Here is a 26,187-nt window from a genome sequence, read left to right as displayed (position 1 = left end):
ACCCTAAGTTAGATACAACATGCAAGAGAAGGCCAACAGAAGGGGCAAGGTAGCAGCCACACCTTTTTCTGGAAGGGCCTTCCACAGAAGTGTATACTTTGGAGCCAATAGGCAAGACCAAGGAAGGATTCTACACTGACCTTGATCCCTAGCCTGAGTCCCAGTAGGCAACAAACTGATCCTCCTATGGAAGGGTGTGATTGGCAAGGATGGAGAAGGGAAAGCAAACTCTAATGGAGTCCTCCTCTTGACAAAACATGACCTTACCATAACCAACATCCTGTTCTTCCAGTGAGACAAGTACAAGACCTTGTGGCAACACGCACAGTCCTAACACTGGCACCTGCTTGGCTAAGTCATTGTTTGAGCAAGGAGATGCAGAGATATCCATGTCACCTGTGCCATGACAGCTTTGGATGTAACAGGAAGAACTACTGTAAGGTCTGTGCTTTAGACTCCACAACAAACAAAGTAGAGGCAGCAACATCAGCATCAGAAATAGGTCCTAACAAGCCTATGCTAGTTTATCTCCACCTGAGTCACCCAGTCTAATCCACTGTCCTGCTCAGTCCTCATTGCCTTAAATAGTCCTCCTTTTCAAACAACAACAACCTAATTTCTTTTTGAAAGAACTTATGGATGGTTTCAACAGTAGCTTATAGCAGAAAATGTCATGTTCTAATCACGCTTTGTGTAAGAAGTTTCTAGCTTGACTTTTAATTCTTTTTAACATCATTTTATATTTGTTCCTTATTATGTTCTCATTCACTAGTGGAAATAATCTATCACTATTTCATAGAACCCTTCATAAACTAGTTGGCAGCGATGCTCAATTGGGTTGCGCTTCCAAAGAATTGTTCCAATCTCCACTCTGTTTCAGAGGTAAAGATCCTTGTTTATAAGGATTACTGATTATCTTTGAAAGGCGTAACTTTTGAAGAAATCTCTTCAAACATCCAATTCTGGTGACTGGTTACTCATATGCTTCTCTGTATTGACCTCTCATTCTATCTATGGGTGTCTCCCTCTCCTCCAATTTTAAAGGTATCAGTAAGTAGAATGTTTACATTTTCCAACTCATAAACATGGGTAACAATCAGAATCTGTTTATGTGAAAAATAAAACTCATTTGTGATTTTTTAAACAAAAATTATTCAAGTTAGGATGAGGAAAGGCACTACCTCTTTCTTTCAGATTAATAAATTTTCTGAAGCTAAAAGGGTATTTAGTGTTAATTTTTAGAGTACTAGTAAATTACCTGTGACATTGTCCATGGTAAGTTGATTAATATACTATTTGTAATATGCAAGTTGACAACAGAGATGGGAGAGAGAATTCAGAAACTCATTACACAGTGTCAAACCAGCTAGAACTTCCAATTACTTCACCACGGACTACTGTTTACAAACAGAAGTTCCACTCTTCTTTCTTACATATGCAGATTCAATGCTAAATGTTGACACAAAAGCAACAGGAAGAGTGTGTGTATATAAACTGCACTTTAACTGCTATATACATTTTTCTGAGGCAACTAAAGCTACATTAGGTGTTGAAATTAGATCAGTATATTTTTCCCCATCCTCTCACACTGTTATATATCTACCTTAGCAATTTTTTTTAAAAATAAATTTAACCTGAATAAAGCTTTGAAATTTTTCTTCAAGCTTTTGTTCAAATAATTTTGGAAAACAGCCAACTAGATTTCATTAGAGACTGAAAGAGAAGCATCCTATTGTTTGATGAGGTGCATCCTGCTGATGCAAATTGGGAAATTGTGCAGAAATGATGCTAGGTTTCTTGGCACTGCCTTCCACTCACACTTCGGATAAATCCAAGCTAAGGACTTTAAAAGTAGCTGATGTCTTCAAGCAAAATTTTTAAGACATTAAATTATTTAAATAAGACACTTCCATTGGATTTGCACTATAAACAATGACGTTGGCAGTTTCAATATTATGCAATATGGAAAGCATGATTCCAAATCAAGACACATGAAGTAATATTAACTGAGAGAGAATATGCGCCACATCGCACAGGGAGTGTCAGGCTCTGTACCATGTTGAAGTATTGTCCCTATGCTTCCAAGGAATGTGAAGCAAATATGGCTAAGAGTTCAAAGCAGTGGCTGCTACTGAGGACAGTTTTTTAAAAATGGAGCTAACTAGAGAGTTTAAACTGGAACAGTGATCGTCCAAGCAAAGTTGGTGCAAAGTCTTTTGCTGTCAAGATGGTGGAAGCTTCAGGGTTTCTTTAAAGTTCTGGCCAGAGCACAAAATAAAGTTCAACCACAGACAATGCCTTTTCTGACAGTTAATTTCAACTCACATCTTTATTTGAACCCACCAGTAAATCAGCAGATGGAGTTATACCAAATGATCCAGGTATCTTATTGAGAACAAAAACAGAATTACCTGGAAAAACTCAGCAGTTCTGGCAGCATCGGCGGAGAAGAAAAGAGTTGACGTTTTGAGTCCTCATGACGCTTCAGCAGAACAACTCTATCATATCTTATTGAGAACTTCTATATAAAGAAGTGTCAGAAATAAATTGACCAACTACAGCTGGCGCTACTCTTGAAAACCACGTATGGACATCCCTCATAAACTATAGCTAGAACTGAGATTAAAGGTGGCAGAGTACCTTGTGGATTCAAATCACCCCATTATAAAAGATTTAAAATGCGAACATTTAACGTATATTAGAGACGATGCTATCCTGGTGCCACATTATTTAAAAAGCTCAGTTTACAGAAAGAAAGAGAAAGGTTAAATGGATGAGAGAGAGAAAAAGAGAGACAGACAGAGAGGGAAAAGATGAGAGAAAGCTGCTCATAAAAGAGGGATAGATCCTGTAAGGTTATAAAGCCGCATATCATCTTGAGAAGAAAAGGAGTATGGGATGAAAGAAAAGTTAAAGTGGCTTTTAATGGAAATAGTTCAGCAATTTTCAATCCAAAAGAGATATTACAAGACTTTTAGAAGGAGCAATTGTCTTTCAGATAAAGTAGGAACAGTTACCCCTCACAAAAATATATTAGACAAGCTAAAATAAACCTAGACTAGGTGATAGTAGAAAAAAAGTCAAAATAATGGGGAAACACTTCTGCTTACGTTAGGAGTCAGAGGGCAAGTAGACAACACAAGATCACTGCAAGATCACTTGGGGGGATTACAAATTATATCTGTATTGGCTTTTTGCTACAGAAATTTGGAACTAATCCCACTTTCCTCTGCTCCCCAATAACCCCATACTTTCCTCTATCTCAAATGTTAACTTATCCTTCTCTTAAGCAATCCATTTCTTTTGTTCTTCGGATGGAGGGGGCATTGGCAAAGCAGTATTAATTTGTGTTGATGTGCACCCAAAACTACTTTTCATAAATGCAAAAAAGCAGTGTAAGTGCAGCCCTTGATATTGAAAAAACAAGTCTTCTTCTCATAAGAAAGTAATCACTGAGGACAAAGTTACTGGCAAATTCTCACAGAATGTATACGTCATTCTGTATTCACACCGCACAAGTTTGTATTTTCTGTTAAGGGGGAGCAAAGAGCTCTGAATCAAATGCAATTCTAACTGCAACTTTGTAAAGAATTCAAGATATGAACAGATCTTCTCATCCTAGTGCCATATGAGGCAGGAAGGACCAATAAACAAGAGCTGCAAAAGACTAAATCCTGTTGAAACAGTAGAAAAGGGCAAAAGTTATGAAATTGTGCAGCAGTGTCCATAGGACATGGATCCACTGAAGAAAATAAAAATCCAACAATCTTACCAGGATGGGAGAAGCAAACGTGGCTCATTAAATGTATGCATATAAGCCCCCTGACAACAGCCTTCGCAAAGTAAAATGCCCTCTCACTATGTAAATAAGGAAGGCAAAGCCATGAAAGGATTTGAAAACAAGGGCGAAAATTTTAAAATTGAGTACTTGCTGGTTCAGTGCCAATGTAGATCAGCGAGTACATGGTCAATGAGATCGAGTGCAAGTTAGGACGCAGGACGATTTCAAATTTATCAAGGGTAAAGGTCGGAGGCTGGTCAACAGAGCACTTGAATAGCCAAGTCTAGAATAAATTGATGGGGATTTAGATTCTTTTCCACCACCTACAGCCTTTCTTTGTGTCACCCAATGCTTCAGTGATTTGAAAAGTTGATGTTATGTTTTTGGATTTTGTTTAGCTTAGTTACTTTTGACTTCCATTTTTCAGACTACTTCAGGCATCAACCTTAATGGGCTATTAGCACGTCCCCCTGTGCACCAGGTGGTGTAAGTTCAAGTTCCATTCCAGGGACCTGAACACATAATCCAGGCTGACACTTCAGTGCAACATACAGCGGATACTGTACTATCATAGGTACCATCTTTCAAATGACACACTAAACCGAGATCCCATCTGCCCTCTTAGGTGGGTATAAGAGTCAATAGCACTAACAGCATTAGTGAAACAAGAAATCTGAATGGGTTTCAAGAAGAAACTAGTCACCACATGTTAGCCCACTGTTAGTGGGCTAAATACATCACCGTTCCTTCACTGTCGCTGGGTCAAAATCCTGGGACTCCCTCCCTAACAGCACTATGGGTGTACCTACACCACAAGGACTGGAGCACTTCAAGGAGGCAGCTCACCACCACCTTCTCAAAGGCAACTAGGGACGGGCAATGCTGGCCCAGCCAGTGAAGCCCACATCCCATGAATGAATAGAAAGAAAGATGGACCAAAGGTCTTCGTCTACCTGAAACTGTTGCTAATTTTGCACAACATATACAACTGAATAAGTGTACATTTTGGAAAAGATAAGGGCACTCAGTACTCTCAAATTGCTTTATCTAGAACTAGGGGATCATAATCTCAGGAAAAGGGGTCAGCCATTTAGAACAGAAATGAGGACAAATGTCTTTATTCAGAGGGTTATCAACCTTTGGAATTTGCTATCCCAGAGAACTGTGGATGCTCAGTCGATGAGTGTATTCAGGACTGAGAACCTTAGATTTTTGGATACTTAAGGGAATTAAAGACTATAAGGAAAGTGGAGTTGATATAGATATTTAGCTATGACATTATTGAATGGTGGAGCAGATTTTATTGGCTTATTCCTTATGTTCTTAGTATCAAACAAACTTTTCAATGTTATTCTTTTATCAAAATATCTACATGAAGCTAATCACAGCATCTTACACAATTGCCTACAGCCATGGAGATTAGGGATGATCAAGTTTAATGTGAAACTACAGTACACCATTATCAAATAACAAGTTCCTACCTTTCCAATGCCGTTATGGAATAATATACTATTAGGAAGAAATGCACATTTCACAATGGACTAACATCAAACAGATTGATTCAGGGATAAGAATAGAAGGTTGTGAAATCAAGCCCACTCCAGGACATAAGCAAATCATCCAGGCTGACATTTCAATGGAGTAGTAAAAAGGTTTTGCACTATTGGAGTGCTACCTTTTAGATAACATGTTAAGCTAAAGTTACATCTTCCCTCTTAGCTGAATGTAAAGGATCCCATGCCGCCATTCATAAATGTTCTCATGATGTCCTGATTCTCATTCAATGTAATTAAAACAGAATATCTGGTCATTTATCTCATTGCTGTTTGTGGGGTGTTGCTGTGCACAAAATCTCATTTCTCCATTTTACAACAGTGCCTACATTTCAAAAATACCTTATTAGCTATTCAGTATATTGGGCATCATCAAGTTATGAAAAGCATTGTATAAATGCAAGTGCTTTCTTTCTTTCTAGAGCAGAAACTGCAAAGAAAAGTAGAAAGGGGCAAATGCCAGATAGAACTGCACTGGAAGTCTAGAAGAGGGAGAAGAAAAATTAAAATGAAACCTCCAAAATTAAATGAATAGCAGAAAGGGACAACAACAAGATTATAAATCCATTTTATTACCTGGTATATCCTCCTTGCTTAGCAACTGCTGCCAATGAAAAGATGCAGTCAATGGTTGCCAGGTGACTGATTGCATTTCTTATTCCATGATAGTGCACACCAAATTGACTGTACATGAACAGAATGAGGATATATAAAGAGCAAATCAGTTACCAAAGCACAATAAATGTTTCTCAAACAAGTTACTAACCATTCACATCCATGTATCCTTGTACACTATTTAAGCCAAGCTGAATATAGACGGTTCAGAGGGGAGGTGAAAAAGCAAATAAGAAAAGCAAAGCAAAAGAGACTGGCTTACAACATAAAAATGGAATCCAAAGTCTTCCATCGGCATATAGACAGCAAAAGGGTGGTAAAAGGAGGCGTTGGGCTAATTAGGGACCAATAAGGGGAATTTAAGCATGGAGGCAGGAGGAATAGCTGAGATATTAGATGGGTACTTTGCATCTCTCTTTACCAAGGAAGAAAATGCTACCCAGGTCATGGTGAAAGAGCAGGAAATTCAGACACCAAAAGGGTTTAAGATTGATAAGGAGAGGGGTATTGCATAGGCTGTCTGTACTCAAAGTTGATAAGGCACCAGGGCTGGATGAGATGCATCCAAGGATATTGAGGGAAGTGAGAGTGGAAATTGCGGAAGCACTGGTCATAATTTTTCAGTCTTTCTTGTACTCTGGGTAGTGTCGGAGGACTGCAGAATTGCAAATATTTACACCCTTTTTTTGAACAAGGGTGTAAAGATAAGCCCAGCAACTGCAGACCAGTCAGTTTACCTTAGGTGGTGGGGAAATTTCTAGAAACAATAACTGGGGACAAAGTTAATCGTTGACAAATGCAAGTTAATTAAGGGAAACCAGCATGGATTTCTTATGGAAAAATCATGTTTGACTAACTTGCTGGAGTTTTGTGAGGAGGTAACAGAGAGGGTTGATGTTGGCGATGCTGTTGATGTGGCATACAAGGACTTCCAAAAAGCATTTGACACAGTGCCACAAGACAACTTGAGCTAAGTTATAGCTTATGGAATAACGGGATGATAGAAACACGGGTACGAAATTGACTGAGTGACAAGAAACAAGAGAGTGGTGGCTACTGGATGTTTTTCAGCTGGAGGAAAGTTTGCAGATGAGTTCCCCCTTGGGGTCCATGTTGGGACCCTTGCTTTTCCTGATATATATTAATGGTCTGGTTCTTGGTGTACAGGGCACAATTTCAAAGTTTGTGGATGATACAAAACTTGGATGCATTGTGAACCATAAGGAGGATAATGTAGAACTTCAAAAGGACATTGCCAAATTGGCGGAATGGGCGGACAGGTGACAGACAAAGTTCAATGCAAAGAAGTGTGAAGTGATCCATTTTGGTAGGAAGAACACTGAGACAATATAAAATAAAGGGTACACCTCTAAAAGGGGTGCAGGAGCAGAGGGACCTGGGTGCATTGAAGGTGGCAGGACAGGTTGAGAGAGTAGTTAATAAAGCATACAGGACAGGTTGAGACAGTAGTTACAGTTTCCTGGGCTTTATTAATAGGAGCATAGAGTTATGTTGAACTTGTATAAGCCACTAGTTCAGCCTCAATTGGTGTATTGCACCCAGTTCTGGGCATCGCACTTTAAGAAGGATGTGGAGGCATTGGAGAGAGTGCAGAAATGACTCATGAGAATGGTTCCAGGCATGAGGAACTTCAATTACATGGACAAATTGGAGAAGTTGGGACTGTTTTCCTTGGAGAAAGAGAAAGCTGAGACAAGATTTGAAAGAAGTATTCAAAATCATAAGGGGTCTAAACCGAGTAGATAGGGAGAAACTGCTCCCATTCATGAAAGGATAAAAAACGAGAGGGCACAGATTTAAAATAATTAGCAAAAGAGGCAAAAGCGATACGAGAAAGAGCTTTTTCACACAGCGAGTGGTTAAGGCTTGGAATGCATTGCCTGATAGTGCGGTGGAGGAAGGTTCAATGGAAACAGGTTAATTCCCTTTTGAATGCTATCGGAAAAGGAAGAATATGCAGGGTTATGGGAGAAGGCAGAGGAATGGCACTAAGTGAATTGCTCATTCAGAGGGCAGGGGCAGACACAATGGGCGGAATGGCCTCCTTCTGCATTGTAACAATTCTGTGATTCTGTAAAACCACCCACCTTGTGCAAAAACCCCATAGTTTTTGTGGGTTTTGCAAATGTGTAAAGGCGACAATTGAATGTGTTTTGCTCAACTTGAGGTACCATTAAGATTTTTCAGTTAGATAGTTAACTGAAAGAAACATTGGGCCGTAAAGTGCTGGCCAGATGGAATTAGGAGAAGTAAATGCACACTTACCTGGCTTGAAAATTACGCTGACCCTTCTGTTCGCCAGAGCTGCTTGGGGCCTGCATCGAAAGATTCCTCGCAGGCCCCGGGGAAGTGCAGCTCCGGCGGATTCAAGGAGGCCATGCTCCTTTTTATTTTGGGGGGGGGCGGAGGTCTGTGGGGAGTTGGGTGGGCTTGGAGGCCAGGAGGATAGGAGGGGTGGGGAGGTGGGGGTGGTGTCAGAGGTCAGAGGGTGTCGGGGTGTGTTTGAGGTCAGGGGGGTGGAGGCAGTCAGAGGTGTTGGGGGGGAGACCCTTGGTGGGTGTCGGAGGTCGGGGAGGCGAGGAGTAGTCCCATGGGGTCGGTCTGGGTCTTTACAATTGGTATACAGAAGTTAAAAGAGGTTTTAATTCTTTTGACTTTTTCTGAGTAACTATTGGTGGAACCCTGGCGGAACCATCCAATGTTTGCAATTTAAACCGCATTTTCAGATGGTTCCCAGCGCAGGGTAATTGTCCCAACTGTGCACTTCTGGGCAATTGCTGTACAAACCCTTACCTGGGAGCTTCTGAGGGGGATTCCCCAGTGCATCTCCCTCTGGGGTACTCCCAAAATCTGATGCTGGGGAGCTCGGAGGTTACAGCCCATTAATTTCCTATTCTTTCAACCTTATTCAGGATGGTTCACTTAATTCCAGTTTCTAACATTTTTAAAATTCCATAATGCTTGGAAATAAACATGTTTGCAGTTGTCCGAGCAAATCATTTTTCTGATGCGAATTTAAATTTGCCTAATACGGTGGACAAAAACCATTTCATGCCACTATTCAAAGAACATTAATGCTTCAGGGATTCTGGTATCCTGGTCAACACTAGCCTTTATTCGTATGGGCATTGTTCGAGACGAGTGGCGTGCTACACTGCTGAATGTATCACAATATAGTGGTTGAAATGGAGAATTTTAAAATCTAGGGTATGGAAGATCCCACAGTTATTTCCTGATCTCCCGTCTTCCTAAGTGGCTCTTCCCCATTTCCACATATCCACTCTCAAACATTTGCAATTCTCCATCATCTACAAGCTTCAACTGCATAGTTATTAATATAATGGCAGAGCATCAACGTTACAAAGTGATAACAAAAGCAGAGAGTCATTTTGCACACGTATAACAAGAACAACAAAATTCCATTTCTACCTCTTGGACTTTTTAGCCTTGTAACAAGTAAAGTACGAGATGAGACGAGAAGGTCTCCAATATATGAAAGAAACTAAGTAGAATTGAAAAGATTAATCCACTGGACAATTTCACATTAAGCTATAACTGTTGCACAAAGAAATATGGATATAAACTAACAAAGGGCAAGTTCAGGACCAATATCAGGAAGCAACCTTCACAAAAACAGTGATTAATACATGAAATAGTCATCCAGTTAGAGTAATGGAAAAAGAAACTTGGGAATCATTGAAAAGGCAGTATAGTGTTCTGGTGATATAGTTTCTTCAAAGGGTTACCTAAATGGGTCAAATAACATCAACACTACTTGTATTTTTTTCATGATCCTTTTCAATAATTATTCATAGCACTGCTGTTTCAGGAGGAGGAAAATCAATCACTGCAATCTGGAAGAACTGAGCATCAATTTTGTTTTACCTGAATTATTATATTTTAGCAATTTAAATGATGTAGTCATACTGGAGATGACATTCCTGAGTTGTGTGTTTATAAACAAAGTTCAAGAATGATCCTAGCAAATTTACAGAGGCATCAAAACCTCTTTAAATTGATATTTTGTGTGTATTTTCGGTTAATGGAAGTAGCAGAAACCTTTATGAAATCACAACTATGCCACACAGCCAACCCAACTCAATTAAACTGGAGATATTAGTGGATATTTACAGCAGCCTCCTGCAAGGGCATGCATCTTCATGATTTCTGTCATGCCACATATGACCCATGTCCAAGGGGCAGACTACTTTCACATCAACTGATGCTGACAAAAGGGAAGTCTTTACATTTGTATCTCAAACTGCAATACCACAACATTGCATTTAAACCAAAACTCTTCAAACTAGCTTTTTTAACAAGCACTTCTGCTATCAAACAATCCCAATAAATTTGTTGATGGAAGTTCATTCCAGTTACTGACAAGTCGGTCTTTGATTTAATTGGTTGGATATTTCTGATGATTATTTTCAACCAAAATGTATTTTTGCCAATATCAAACTAGTTGCCGTGTATATGCTAATATTATAATATTATATGCTAATAATGTGTTTAATGTGATATATCTATAAAGTGCAACTATTTGGTTCATATTATATCTGAAATGCCAATTTCTCTATATTTGGTTACTGTATGCCTTGCTTTCTAATACTGCATGAGCAGCAGAAATACGAAGCTTCAACAATATGTTTACACTTTGGGATCTCGGAATAGACTTTTTTTTTTACTTTTGTAGATGCAGTTAATGAATGTTTTAATTTAATTTGACATTTCTATTATCTAACTTCAACAACAAACAGTTTCAATTCAGACTTAATACCCAAGACATACTCCAGCAATTTCAGCCACTCTGCATTGCAGTCGAGAATAAGCTGCTCTCGAAGCTGGCACAGACGCTTATACTGCTCCACAATGAATGGGGTATGGAAACGGATGACGGCTTTTGTGCTGCAGATAAAAAGAAAGGGAGCCAAGGTTACTAAAGCAATCAGTTATGTCACTAGTGAAGGAAGTCAGATTCACAAAGACTTCTTTCTGAATTAGCCTTGAAAAGAATGATTAAAAAAAACAGAAGTGCCATTACACAGAACCACTTTGTGTGCTGTTCATTATAGAGGAATAGATATATACAGAGGAAGCACTTGGTAACTGAGGCTCACACACCTCAGGGCACAATTAATAGATAAGCTTTGAAGAAGCATCCCCAATTTAATATCAGAACCTTCCTTTCATCTACAGTAATGAATGGGCACATTGGCCAGACAGCGAAACAAGCGCAACATGAAACGTGGAATTCTCAATCAGTAAGGCAAGCGATTTCCCCCAGCAAGTTTTAGTCACTGCTCAGAAAACAATGTTTGAATCATCTCCAAAATTTTTCTAATGGAAAATTGCAATAGTTATGCAACAGGTCACATGGCATTCAATAAAGGTAGAATTTGTGCGGTGTTCTGAGACAAACTACTTACACCATCAGTCAGTAAATAATATTTACACAATTGATCATACTACGTATAAGCTGAAAAATCATTGAATGATACCGATGAAGGCCATTCAGCCCATCGGCCCTGTGCTAGCACTTTGGTATTCAATTACTCCCACCACCCTGTTCTTCTCCAATTGTCCTGTAATTATTCCCCCTTCAAAAATTATCCAATTCTCTTTTGAATGTTACCAACCAATCTATTTCCACCACCCTTTCATGAAGTGCACTCCAGGTCATAACAAACTCACTGCATCAAAAAAATGTTCCCCCATGTCACTTCTGGTTGAGTCAATCATCCTGAATCGCTATCTCCAGGTTACTGACATGACAGCCATTGGAAAGTTTCTCTTGGTTTATACTATCAAAATCAGGATTTTCAAGATCTCTATCAAATCTTTTCTTACCTTCTCTGTTGAGCAGAACAATCCCAGTCTCCAATCTCTTCACATAATTTAAATTTCTCATCCCTGGTACCATTCTAGTAAATCACTTCTGCACACTGTCTAAGGCCTTGACATTCTGCCTAAAACATGGTGCCCAGAACAGAACACACAACACTCTAGCCTTTCCTTTTATTCATTTATGGAATGTGGGTGTCGCTGGCTAGGCCAGCATTTATTGACCATCCCCAAATGCCCTTGAGGTGGTGGTGGTGAGCTGCCTTCTTGAATCGCAGCAGTCCATGTGGTGTAGGTACACCCACAGTGCTGTTGGGGAGGGAGTTCCAGGATTTAGACCTAACGACAGTGAAGGAACAGCGATATATTTCCAAGTCAGGATGGTGAGTGGCTTGGAGGGGAACTTCCAGATGGTGCTGTTCCCATACATCTGCTGCCCTTGTCCTTCCAGGAGGTGGAGGTCGTGGTTTTGGAAGGTGCTGTCTCAGGATCGTTGGTGAGTTTCTGCAGTGCATCTTGTAGATGGTACACACTGCTGCCAGTGTTTGTCGGTGGTGGAGGGAGTGAATATTTGTGGATGGGTGCCAATCAAGCGGGCTGCTTTGTCCTAGATGGTGTCAAGCTTGTTGTTGGAGCTGCACTCATCCAGGCAAGTGGAGAGTATTCCCTCACACTCCTGACTTGTGCCTTGTAGATGGAGGACAGGCTTTGGGGAGTCAGGAGGTGAGTTATTCGCCACAGGATTCCGCTCCTGTGGTATTTATATGGCTAGTCTAGTTCAGTTTCTGGTCAATGGTAACCCCCAGTATATTGATGATGGGGGATTCAGCGATGGTAATGCCATTGAATGTTAATGGGAGATGGTTAGATTCTCTCTTGTTAAAAATGGTCATTGCCTGGCACTTGTGTGGCGCGAATGTTACTTGCCATTTCTCAGCCCAAGCCTGGATATTGTCCAGGTCTTGCTGCATTTAGACATGGACTGCTTCAGTATCTGAGGAGTAGTGAATGGTGCTGAACATTGTGCAATCATCAGCGAACATCCCCACTTCTGACCTTGTGATGGAAGGTCACTGATAAAGCAGCTAGAGATGGTTGGGCCTAGGACACTGCCCTGAGGAACTCCTGCAGTGACTGCCCTCCAACAACCACAACCATCTTCCTTTGTGCTAGGTATGACTCCAACCAGCAGAGAGTTTTCCCCCTGATTCCCATTGACTCCAGTTTTGCTAGGGCTCCCTGATGCCACACTTGGTCAAGGGCAGTCACTCTCACCTCACCTCGGAGTTCAGCTCTTTTGTCCATGTTTGAACCAAGGCTGTAATGAGGTCAGGAGCTGAGTAGGCGATAAAATAATGGGCAGAATTTTTAGGTCAGCACGCGGGCGCACGCCCGACCCGATCGGATGCGAAGTCGCGCGTGATGACATTGGGCGAGTGTCCCAACGTCATCCCACGCTCGTGCAATATTTCAGTCAGTGGGTGTACGCGGGTGTCGGAAGAACGCCCGCTGACAATTAAAGATGCTAAGGTTCCAATTGTCCCCGATTTTTCATGGCTCATCCAACCTTACGGTTGGCGGACGGGCGAATCTGCCTGGCTGACTCTGCATTTTTGATGAAACTTTATCCAAGGGCGGGATGAGGTTTCCATTATTAAATAAAAAATGTATGGGCAGAATTTTCATCACGTACATGTTCAGGTGACTGATTCTGGCACATGGACATTTTTTTCCGGATTTTAAGATCTTTATTTAATTGTTTTGAAGTGTTCAGCTCCCTGAGGCAGCTCTCTGCCTTCAGGGAGCTTTCATTCCACACTCGCCCGTGCTTACATCAGTGCCCGCCCCCACCCCGGATGCCCTGAGCATTTCAGCACGTGCTTCATGCTTGCTGGCTGGCCGTTAATTGGCCAGGCAGCGTGAAATCACAGTCGGGGGCCGATCGCAGGTGGTCTGTTTCCCGGCCTCTCCCAGGCTCGCCGATCATGCCGCACACACCTAAAAATCCTGCCCAATGTTTTATAAAGCTTTATCATAACTTATCTGCTCTTGTACTCTCTTCCTTTATTAATAATGCCACGGATTCCATATGCTTTTAAACAGATATCTCAATTTGTTCTGTTCCTGAAGCCCCTTTAAAATTGTACCACTTAGTTCCTATTGCCTCTCCTCATTCTTCATACCATGATGTATCACTTCACAATCTCTGCATTAGATTTCACCTGCTATGTGTTGGTCTTTTTCTCTAGCCTGTCTATGTCCACCTGAAGACTGTTACTATCCCGTGCACTACTCACTCCATTTCCAAGTTTGAAATGATGCCCAAGTTATTAATATATATCTAAAAGAATAGTGCTCCTAAAACCAGCCTCTGTGGAATGCCACTGCATTCGTGCTTCAAATCTGAAAAACAACCATTCAACACTAGTCTCGGCTTTTTACTCATTCAATTTTGCTGTCACTGTCTCTTTTAATCCCATGGATTTTACTTTTGTTACCAAGCCTATGTGGTGTTTTGTCACAAGTCTTTTGAAAATCTATATGTATATATATATATATATATAAAACATCAGCTGCATTACCCTCCCTTATCAACCTTCTCCATTACTTCATCAAAGATCTCAGCCAAGTTAGTCAAATACGACATGCCTTTAACAAATCCACCCTCACTTTCCTTGAACAACCCATCCTTTTCCAAAAGCCAATTAATTTTGCCCCAAGCTATTGTCTTCTAAAGAATCCCCACCATCTGTACTTCCTGAGTTTATCACTCTCCCCTTTTTTTAAGCAAGGATGTTACATTTGCAATCCTCCTCTAATCAGCCATTCATTTCTTAAGTGCAATTAGGTTGAAGATGCTTTATCTTCTCATTAAGGACATAAAGGCTGGGATTTTCCGGACCCACCACAGGGAATGCAGCAGCCCAGCCAAAGGTCCCTTAACTTTCAGCAGGACTGGACTATCCCAGCGGCGGGCAATGCTATTAAAAAACACGCTCAGCTGAGAATGCAGGGCATTCATTATTGTTGGACATGGCTCCCCATCTTAGTATGAAGAAACTTAAAGCTACAAAATATTCCCTAATTACAGAAATCACAACCACCTTTGACTCCGCTCAACCAATCCTGAATATATCCAGAATGTAATTCCCTAAAAAAAGGCCCTGCAACCTCTTGGAAAGGGAGAAAAGCACTATAACTTACAACATAAAATTTTGTACAGGAAAAATAGTGGCCGGGTTTTGGGTTTTTCCAGCCCTGTCGAGGCAGGACAGGCCGCGGGAGATTCAACAGCCCAGGCAAAAGCCCATCGACTTTCGACAGGGCTGAACAACCCTGGCAGTGGGCGGGCAGTGGAAAACCCCATCTAGTATGCCTGATATAAATTTTGAGAAATGAATCTTATCTCATTTAAATGTGATGATCTATTAAATATACATGCTGTGACAAAATAATGGTTGTCTATTTCCTTACGTTTAAATGGTGTCTGATTTAAAGTGTCAGCAGGCAGCCTCAATGATTCAACCACCAGCAACTCCTTGTGAGATGAAAAAAAACTTGTTTGTTCAATGGCGACAACACTGAACCAATTAACTAACAAATCTGTTTGGCTTGTCCTTGTGAATCGTTTATCTCTCACTAGAGACGCAAGTTCCCTGTTGTATCTGTGGAAAGCAGTCAGTCGTATTGATGGCAAGTTATGTATACTGTTCTTAATTGGATTTATACATGAACTATTGATTGTTTCCTGATAAAAAGGATCTCTTAACCAACTTCCTACATTTATCATAAAGCTGCACAAAACATTATTTGTTCTGAACAAAAGATCATAATCTGCAGTTTCTGGAAATCTGAAGCAAAACAGAAAATGCTGGAAACAGCAGGTCACTCACATAAGAACTAGGAGCAGAAGTAGGCAATTCAGCCCCTCGAGCCTGCTCCATCATTCATTATGATCATGGCTGATCTTATTTCGGCCTCAACTCCAATTTCCCGCCCTCTCCCCATAACCTTTCAACCTGTTACTAATTAAAAATCTGTCTATCTCCTCCTTAAATTTATTCAGCGTTCTGGCATCCACTGCACTCTGAGGTAGTGAATTCCACAGATTCACGACCCTTTGAGAAAAGTAATTCCTCCTAATCTCTAATTTAAATCTACCACCCCTTAGCCTAAAGCTATGGCCCCTTGTTCTAGAATGCCCCTGAAGGGGAAACATCCGCTCCACATCTACTTTGTCCATCCCCTTTAGCATCTTATATGCCTCAATTAGATCTCCTCTCATCCTTCTAAACTCTAGCGAATATAGGCCTAAACTGCTCAATCTCTCCTCATAAGACAAGCCCCACATATCTGGAATCAATCTAGTGAACCTCCTCTAAACCGTCTCCAGTGCAACTACATCCTTCCTCAAGTAAGGGGACCAAAACTGTGCACAGTACTCCAGGTGGGGTCTCTCCAATGCCTTGTACAGTTGCAACAACACTTCCCTATTTTTATACTCTATTCCTTTAGAAATAAAAGCAAATTGTGAAGAGAAAGAGCAGCTAAAGTTTCCAATGTGGACATTTTGTATTGATTTGAATGAGCTAGGAAAGATGACTATTCAGTTTTTCCAGAAATATTGTTTTTGATACCTGTGATATCAGAAGCAAGTTTTGTAAAGTACTTTAGGAAGGAATTACACTGTTGTAATGTGGGTAATTGAGGCAGCCAATTTCACATAGAAAGAACCCGCAAAAGCTAATGAGATACAGGACCGGATAATCTGTTACAGTGGCATTGGTTAAATATTGGTCAGGACACCAAAACTCCAGCTCTACTTCAAACAGCATTATGGTATCTTTTATACCTAACCAAAAGAAGAGAACTTGGTTTAACATCTCATCCAACCTCATTTCCAACAGCGTATCATTCTCTCAGTAGTGCACTGAATGTCTATCTGGATTATGTTCTCAAGTCCTTGCAGTAGGTCCAGAACTACTAACTTCCTGTCTTTGAGGGGAAGGTACTACCCTCCCAGTCTGACCCTCTCCCCTTAAATAGGATTCTGGGCCAATTCCTCCAACACTCCAGAAAACCCTATCTTCCTCCCCGCCCCCATTGCCACCTCCCCTATATTATTAAATAGGCTTATAAACACTTACCCCACCAAGCAAATTTGAGAGGAAAAACTGGAAAGGAAGCTTCTGAGAGATGATCCTATAGGAGGTATACACAATACTAAACACCACAGAAAAGGTAAATCCAGAAAAATCACGAAAGAACACAAACCGAAACTAGCAAAAGGCAAATTCAGGACACTTAATAACACAAAAAGAGTGATCACTGCATAGGATGGACTCCTTGGTAGAACACTAGAGGCAACAATTCTAGATTCATTTAAGAATCAATTGGTTGCTGCAATATAGTAAGGACTTTGGGATCTTTCAGTGTAGCTGAGCTGATATTCATTCTATAATAGTGAATGGGATCTTTTACATCCACCCAAGTTGGCAGATGGAGTCTTAGTTTAACGGATCATCCCTCCTAATCTCTTCCTCTATGGATCAGCATCTATTCCATTTTATTCAAAATCACATAAATCTCACTGAAAATGGGAGCTATATAAGCAGTTTCTCCCACTGCTGACTGGAAAAGCATCAACCAAATGCAGGGCGGAGTGGCAGGGAGGAGTGGGGAGCGGGGAGACGCGGTGGTGTTGACCACTACAACAGCCACGCTGAGGAAAAACAACTGTGTCATGAAAGTGTCAGAACCCTGGTCAACAACTTCCGATTTACAAAGAAAGTGCATGTTTTGGCACGACTGAAGGCAGCCCTACACACAGGCGTATCCTCTCAAAATCACTGATTACCTCCCTTAGCTTTTTGTGCGAGTTCATTTATGAAATGATCTTCAGCTGCATTATAAAGGCAAAACAATTCAAATGAAAAATAAAACAGAATAAAAGAGGAAAATGCATTTATTTTTGTCTAAACCTGAAAAACTCAACTTGCACCTGAAACATAGAAAATATCTCAAAGCATGTTAAGAGAGGGGGCGCAGGGAGAAAAGAAAATCAACAGGAAGAGCTAGGAGAACAGATGCCAAACTATGGAGGGACAGCGTTGAAAGCTTGGTCAGAAAAAGGTGCTTTAGGGAAGGATTTCAAATGTGGATGTGGGGAAGGCAATGGCGCAATGGTATTGTCGCTGGACTAGTAATCCAGAGACCCAGGGTAATGTTCTGGGGACCTGGATTCGAATCTCACCAGATGGCGGGATCTGATTTCAATAAAAATCTGGAATTAAAAGTCTAATGATGACCATGAAGCCATTGTCGATTGTTGTAAAAACCCATCTGGTTCACTAATCCCCTTTAGGGAAGGAAATCTGGTCTGGCCGACATGTGACAGCAATGTGGCTGACTCTTAAATGCCCTCTGAACAAGGTCAAATAGGGATGGACAAACAGGTCACTGAATGAATAAAAAGGTTTAGAGAAGGAGGTAGCACAAGTTTATCGAGCCTGAAGGTTTGGAAGGAAAGATTCAGCAGTGTATGGACTAAGCTAGGTGCCAAGACAGATTATGTTTCAGAGGCAGAAATAAGCAAAGTTGACAATGTCATCTGTGAATCTCAGGTCAGGTGAAACAGGATGTCAATGTTTTGCACAGTCTAGATTGGGCTGGAGTCACAAGTAAGGAAGTAGATAGCCATAGTATCATAGGTAGTCATAGTATCAAGCACAGTGATGAAGGTGTGGAGCTGGAAGTCTTCAGCATGGATATGAAGTCCACTGCCTGCAGATGATGCTACTAAGACACAGCACATAGATGAGGGTGATGGAGGACCAGGGGCCAAGGATTAGATCCCTGTACTCCAGAGTTGAAGGTGCAGCATAGGAAAGAGAAGCATTGAATGTGTTCTGATAGGTGCAAGTGGAAGAACTCAAGAGCAGTCTCACAATCTGAACAACAAAAAGGCAGCAATGGAGAAAGATGACATGGTCAAATGTTCTGAAAACGTCGATAAGGACAAAAAGAAATTACGCACATTGATCTTACTCACTGAAAATATATAGTTCGAACTTTGGCTAGGGCAATCCCAATACCAGGAGCAAAGCAAAGGCAAACCAGGGAGATTCAAACTGTACATTATTAGGAAAGATGGGAATAAAGCTAGGAGGTGTGTAATACATTGGAACTTGCCGGGAAGATGGCCGAGGACAACAGTGCATTAAAGTTGAAGCTTCACAGTTTAAATGACAGGCTTTATTAATTTTAGGTATTTATTAATTTTTTATCAAAATTCTGTTAAGTTCTTCTCCCCACAAGCACAGAAATATCTCCAGGGGGGGTTTCCCCTGATGAGAGCATGCATTTTCTGTTTAACACACGTATCAATTTATATTTGCTAAAACCCATGAAATGCTCAGTGTAGGGAGCTCTATCTGAAGAACAGCAACCCTGCTGGACGCCCTTGCTTTAGTGTATAGACTGCAGCACAGAACACTGTGCTTAAAATGTACAAGAAGAAATAACATTGTCTGAATAAGATTTAATTTTATTATTTTCATAATGGCATTTGGAATGCATAATCTCAAAAAAGAACTCAATTCACATAACCCCTGTAGGCCAGTAAAGATGAAGGCCTAGATTATACTATCGCATTGCATGCTTTGCGAGCAGGAAGAACTCACAATAACTACACTATAATAACATTATGATCTCTCTCAAAATAAAAGCTCGCCACTGGGTTTAATTATATACATATTTGCAGTAACTGCATACATATGATAAGAACATTCTGCCACTGATCTAAAATGGCCTTATTCTCTATGAGCTTTTTAACAAGAAGATTGCTCTGGCAGAGAAGAAGTGACCAGTTTGTAGCAGAGCCTGTAGCTCACAGTGCAATTCAAAGCAAGATTTTTGAAGAGCAACAGCAATAGAAACAGATGAACACTGTCAAAGAAAGGACACCATCATTCTGTTTTCAAAGCCAGAGAATGGTGAAAAACAAAAGTTGCGTGACAAATACCTGCATCAGTGAACAGAGATTAAGCTTTAAAAAATAGCAACTGTTCCCAAATTGGCAAGCTCAAGCAGCTCATTACATGGCAATAAAGCTGGTAATTCAAAAATATTACGATTTTCATGTATGAATCATAAAAGTTGCACCATTCATTTAAAATATCAGGTTGAAAAAAGTTATTTTTTTTTAATTCGAGCTCTATTGGAATCATAGAATGGTTACAGCACAGGAGGCCATTCAGCCTGTAATGTCCATGCTAGCTCTCAGAGACAATCTCTACATGTTCAATTAACTTTTGAAAGCTCATTGGTATCCAATAAGAACATATAAACAAAAGAAATCGGAGGAGTAAGCCATTCAACACTTTCAGCCTGCTCAACCATCCAATGAGATCATAGCTGATCTCAGCATGGCCGCAACTCCACTTTCCTGCCTGGCCCCACATAAACCTAGGCTCTTTTGTAGATCAAAAATCTGAACATATTGAAGGCTGAGCTAGACAACGATCCAGCCTCCACTATCTTCTGGGGTAGAGTGTTTCAAAGATTGAACACCCTCAGAGAAGAAATTCCTCCTCATCTGTTTTAAATGGGAGACACCTGATTCTGAAACTGTGCCCCCTAGTTCTAGATTCCCCACGAAGGAAAACATACTCTCAGCATCTATCCTGTCTAGCACCCTCAGAATCTCATATGTTTCAATATGGTCACCTCTCATTCTTCCAAACTCCAATGACTTAAAGCCCAATCTGTTCAATCTTTCCTAAGAAATCAACCTAGTGAACCTTCTCTGGATTGCCTCCAATGGAAGTATGTCCCTCCTTAAATATGGAGATGAAAACTGTACACAGTACTCCAGTACTCACTTGATTCTCACCAACACCAACACTTCCTTACTTTTATACTCCAACCCCCTTTGCAATAAAGGCCAACATTCCATTTGCCTTCCTAATTACTTGCTGTGTGCTAACTTTTTGTGATTCAGGTATGAGGACGCCCAGATCCTTCTGTATTGCCTCTCTCCGTATAAATAATATTCTGCTTTTCTTTTCCTCCTACCAAAGTGGACATCTTCACATAATACCACATTATACTCCATCTGCCTAATTTTTGCCCACTCACTTAACTTATCTATATACCTTTGCAGACTCTTTATATTCTCCTTACAACTTGCTTTCCTACTTATCTTTTCTATTGTCAGCAAATTTAGCTACAATACGCTCTGTACCTTCATCAAAGTCATTAATATAGATTGTAATTAGCTGAGGCCCCAGCACTGATCCCTGTGGCACTCCAGTAATTACAATTTCCCAATGTGAAAATGACCCATTCATCCCAACTCTCTGGGCAGAATTTAATCAATGGTGCGCCGTTCCCAACAGCAGAACCAGAAGAGGGCACCACTTCCGCTTTAGTGCCAGGAGCCACGTTCAAATGCGGTTCATATGAAAATTTAAAGGACCAGCGGCAGGCACATGAAACACATGCAAATTCATGGCAGGGGCAGGTTTCCGCTGGAGAATCCTGTCATCAGGTGACAGTTCAGGTCCAGGCAGGCTATAAGTGAGCCACCTGGACAAGCAGGGAGACACTGCATCAAGGCCATACGTTCCACATCTACCTCCATTCATTCTGCAGTTTCGTCAATTTGTTTTTGCAACCCTTCATAACCCTCAGGTCTACTCAAACCTATCCCCACCACCACCGCACCCCCCCCACCCCCCAATCACTCTCCCCATATTAAAATCTGTTGTCCTGGGAACTCCCCCAACTCGCCCATCACGTCCAAGTCCTTTACAAATACAATTCAAGATGCCGCTGCAAAAACAAAGCCCCGCCCCACGGTTCAGCAATGCCTTCCTGCAGATTCTCCTGCAGGCCGAGGTACTTTTCCCAAGCGAAGGCAATAATAGACCTCCCTCTTCACCAAGCCAATCTGGATGGAGATCGCAAAGCAGTTTAGCAACCATGAGTTCAACCCAAGGTCACGGGTGTAGTGCCAGATAAGGGTTAATGACCTCCTTCGATCCTCCTGGGTAAGTAGCATGGGATTGTCTCTTAAGTGGGCATCACGCTATGTATTTGAGCGAGTGTGCAGCTAGGCTAGGTGGGTGAATGCACGATCAGCCTCAGGGCTGCATGGCTCTTGAGGCCAAACATGTGACAGTTTGGCTTGAGTGAGCGATTGGATACAAATGAACACATCGACAGGCCAGCTTGTGTGATGAGATGTGTGCAGACAAGGCGGCCAGTTGGCATTTGTCAAGTCCCTAAATCTCCACTTTCTCCTGCAGGACCAGCAGCCCCATAATCAAAAGGAAAGGGCGAAGATGGGGGAGGGGTGCCCAATCTCAAGGTTTTCAGCCCTGCTGAGGAATAAGCCCTCCAAGATCGCTGGGGGAAAGGGAAGCCGATCTGCTACTGACAGTGAAGTTGGAGCGGCAAGGCTTCAGAGTGAGAATGGATCCAACCTGGTGCTGCCATATTGAGCACTCAGGGCCAAGTGTGGGATTGTGTTGCGCTCATAGGCACTGTGGAACCTTAAATGCATGTTTCTTTTTGTTCTCCTTCACAGGTGCCCGCAATCCAGACCCTGAGGGTTGCCAGCTCAGGTTGGACATATTCTGGGAGACGTCGGCGAGAGTGACATCACGGAAAGCTGGCGGCATGGCATGAGAATTGAATGCCTTCACAGGCCCCATTTTTCATCCACCTCACCCCACTTCCCTTGGCCACTTTCCCAGAATCAGTTTTTTGACACCTATTTCTCTTTTCAGTTTCTTTCTCTCTCCCACAACAATCACCTGGCTTCCAACACCAGTTGTGTCATTGTCCCATTATTAGAAGAAAACAAATAAAACAACACTTGTACTGCATTGACCAAGTTAATATTGCATCAAATTTCACAACTGATGTGATGTTAAACTTCATAAAATTCCTCGGACTACCCTCCAAATTCAGTGATAATAACTAAACCAGTGCCTATAACTAGCAGACAGATCTTAGCATGGATACAGAAAGCTCCGTCTGTCTCTCTCGCTTCCAACAGATCTACTCAAACTGAGATGTGTTTGAAATGTTGATATTTAACAGTTTTACTCTGGCCCCCACGCTTACGGCACAAACTGCCAGAGCCACACGTTCCACCCTAACATCACTTGCAGAACCTGGAAGTGTCCAGAGAATGAACCAAGTCCACAGCACAACAGCAGCTCAGAAATGTGGTTCCCTCCTATCGGCCCAGCCTGGCTCTGACCCTGTTGGTGAGCTCGCTCAGTCATGTTTACTGATCTGAGATTTTCTAAGCACTGAGCGAGGTGAATTATATAGTTTCAGAAATGTGTGTCTTTCCCAAGATAAAGAAGGGAAACAATCCCATCAGCCCAAATTTATGTTCACGTCATCGATTTGTTCATTCTTTTCCCAGTGACAGGTGTAAAGAGGGATCGAATATATGAACATATGAATTAGGAGCATGAGTAGGCCACTCGGCCCCTCGAGCCTACTCCACCATTCAAAAAGATCATGGCTGATCTGATTGTAACCTCAACCCCACGTTCCTCCCTAACCCCCGATAACCTTTCACCCCCTTGTTAATCAAGAATCTATCTAGCTCTGCCTAAAAGTATTCAAAGACTCTGCTTCCACCACCTTTTGAGGAAGAGAGTTCCAAAGACTCACAACCCTCAGAAAATAAATTTCACCTCATCTGTCTTAAATGAGCGACCCCTTATTTTTAAACAGTGACCCCTAGTTCTAGATTCTCCCACAAGAGGAATCATCCTCTCCACATCCACCCTGTCAAGACCCCTCAGGATCTTAAAGGTTTCAAATAAGTCGCCTCTTACTCTTCTAAAAAAAAAGTGAACCCTCTGCCTTTTAAAATTTCCCGGTGGCTTTTAAAAGCAGAGAGATTTATGCTGATTCTGGAAGACTCCTGGCCATTCAGGGAGGGTTGGCAGTCCTATAGACTCCAGGTCTCAGCCACTGGAGACCAAAGGCTCCATCCTTGGGTACAATGGCACCGATGACACAGAGAATGCACTGTCAACTGCCTCTTCCCGTACTCTTCACCAGCACAGCTACACCCAGGTCACGGAAGGATCAAATTTAGAATAGAGGGCCATATTCTGGCAAACAGCATAGGCAGGACCCAGCAGCTGAGGGAGGCTGTGAGGGCCAAAGTCCTAGGCACTTGGAAGACTGTTGAAGAAGAGGCCCCCACTGAGCCCCACACTGATGACAGGCCTCTGGTCATGGCCACAAGAAGCCTGTTAAAAATGCAGCTGAGGTTAGGGGAACATATAGCAGAGATGACAGAGGTTATGTGCAGCTTTGCACAGAGTACAGAGGAGTCCATGCAGGCTATGAGTTCCGCCATGTCTCAGGCATGTGAGTGCATGGTTTCCTCCGTAGAGGGGTTGGTGACCACTGGAGAGTCAGGTCGAGCAATCGACCCACATGTGCTCTGACACCAGATCACTTCCCTTCGGGAAGAGCAGTCGGAGAGGCAGGCCTGCAGGAGATACACAGAGCAGGGAGAGAATTAATACAGCCTGGGGAGCACGGCCTACATCACTCACCTGACAGCTGCTCGGAACCGGCCCACACGAGTTCAAAAGGAGAGTGAAAAAAAGCAAATTGTCACATCGCAGGGAAGGTGCAATTTGATTGGTTGAAGAGTGTCTGGTGAGTATCTAGTAGGTGTTTAAGGTTTATTCTATTCCTAAGGTTTAGGATAAAGTTGGAACTGTACATTTTGGTAGGGTTTATTAAGTAGGATTTAAAAGTTTAAGTGATTTAAAAGTTTATGGTTAAGGCATGGCATGACAGCTCAGCCAAGCGGAATGCCCGTCCTGTGGCATGTGGCGAGTCATGGACAGTTCTCATAACCCAGACGAATCCATGTGCAAGAAGCGTCACCAGTTGCACAAGCTTGAGCTCCACGTTTCAGAGCTCGAGCAGTGGCTGGAGTCACTGAGGTGTATCCGTGAGGCAGAGAACTACATGGATCGCATGTTCAGAGAGGTGGTCACACTGCAGGTTAGGGGCAAGCAGGCAGATAGAGGATGGGTGATCGCCAGGCAGTCCAAGAGAAACAGACAGGTAGTTCATGAGTTCCCAGAGGTCCAGCTCACTAACCAGTTTTCCATTCTGGATATCGGTGAGGACAATGGATCCTTGTATGTTCCCGCAAAGGGGAAGGGTAGGACAAACAAATCCAGAGCTCCCTGGATGACAAAGGAGAAAGAAATTAAGTTAAAGAAGAAAAAGTGTGCTCACGACAGGTGTCAGGTAGAAAATACAATTGAGAACCAAGCTGAATACAAAAGGTTCAGAAGGGATGTGAGAAAGCAAATACGAGAAGCAAAGAGGGATTATGAAAAAAGACTGGCAGTTAACATAAAAAGAAATCCCAAAGTATTCGATAAGCACATCAATAGTAAAAAGGAGGGGTAGGGCCAATTAAGGACCAAAAAAGGGATTTACACATAAAGGCAAGAGGCATGGCCGAGGTGTTAAATGAATACTTTGTATCTGTTACCCAGGCCATGGTGAGAGAGGAGGAATCTCAGTCACTAGAAGGGTTTACAATTGATAAGTAAGAGGTATTGGATAAGGTGTCGGTACTTAAAGTTGTTAAGGAACCTGGATCAGATGAGATGCATCCAAGAATATTGAAGGAAGTGAGAGAGGAAATTGCAGAGGCACTAGCAATAATCTTTCAATGTTTCCCGGATTCGGGGGAGAGGTGCCGGAGGACTGGAGAATTACAAACATTATGCCCTTGTTCAAAAAAGCTTGTAAACAACTGCCCTGCAATTACAGACCAGTCAGTTTAACTTTGGTGGTGGGGAAACTTCTAGAAACAATTATTTGGGATAAAATTAATAGTCACATGGAAAAATTTGGATTGACTGGGAAAAGTCAGCCTGGAATTGTTAAAGGAAAATCGTGTCTAACTAATTTGATGGAGTTTTTTGAAGAGGTAACAGAGATGGATGGTGAGGGCAAGGTCGTTGATGTGGTGTCAATGGACTTCCAAAAGGCGTTTGATACAGTGCTACACAACAGACCTGTGAGGAAAGTTAAAGGTCATGGAATAAAAGGGGCAGTAGCAACGTGGATACAAAATTGGCTGAGGGACAGGAAACAGAGAGTAGTGGTTAATGGCTATTTTTCAAGCTGGAAGAAGGTTTGTAGTGGGGTTCCTCAGGGGTCGGTATTGGGACCCTTGTTTTTCCTGATATATATAAATGATCTAGATCTTGGTGTGCAGGGGACAATTCCAGTTTGCAGACGACACAAAACTTGGGAGAATAAGAAACTCTGAGGAGCACAGTGTAGAACTTCAAAAGG

General features: G+C 41.8%; 1 protein-coding gene across 2 annotated transcripts in view; it reads right to left on the bottom strand.

Moving 5' to 3' along the window:
* The window catches only part of msh3 (mutS homolog 3 (E. coli)), a 336,423-nt gene that overhangs the window by 180,936 nt on the left and 129,300 nt on the right, over positions 1–26,187 (bottom strand). For both annotated transcript variants that reach the window (XM_078564469.1, XM_078564461.1), the window contains exons 17-18: positions 10,759–10,875; positions 5,911–6,018 (exon numbers count right to left, since the gene is read on the bottom strand). In XM_078564469.1, the coding sequence (XP_078420595.1) occupies positions 5,911–6,018; positions 10,759–10,875 (225 nt within the window). The remainder of the gene's footprint in view (positions 1–5,910; positions 6,019–10,758; positions 10,876–26,187) is intronic.

This window comes from Cetorhinus maximus, chromosome 2, assembly GCF_964194155.1.
Source record: "Cetorhinus maximus chromosome 2, sCetMax3.hap1.1, whole genome shotgun sequence".
Lineage (NCBI taxonomy): Eukaryota > Metazoa > Chordata > Chondrichthyes > Lamniformes > Cetorhinidae > Cetorhinus > Cetorhinus maximus.
This window is presented reverse-complemented; position numbering and strand designations above follow the sequence as displayed.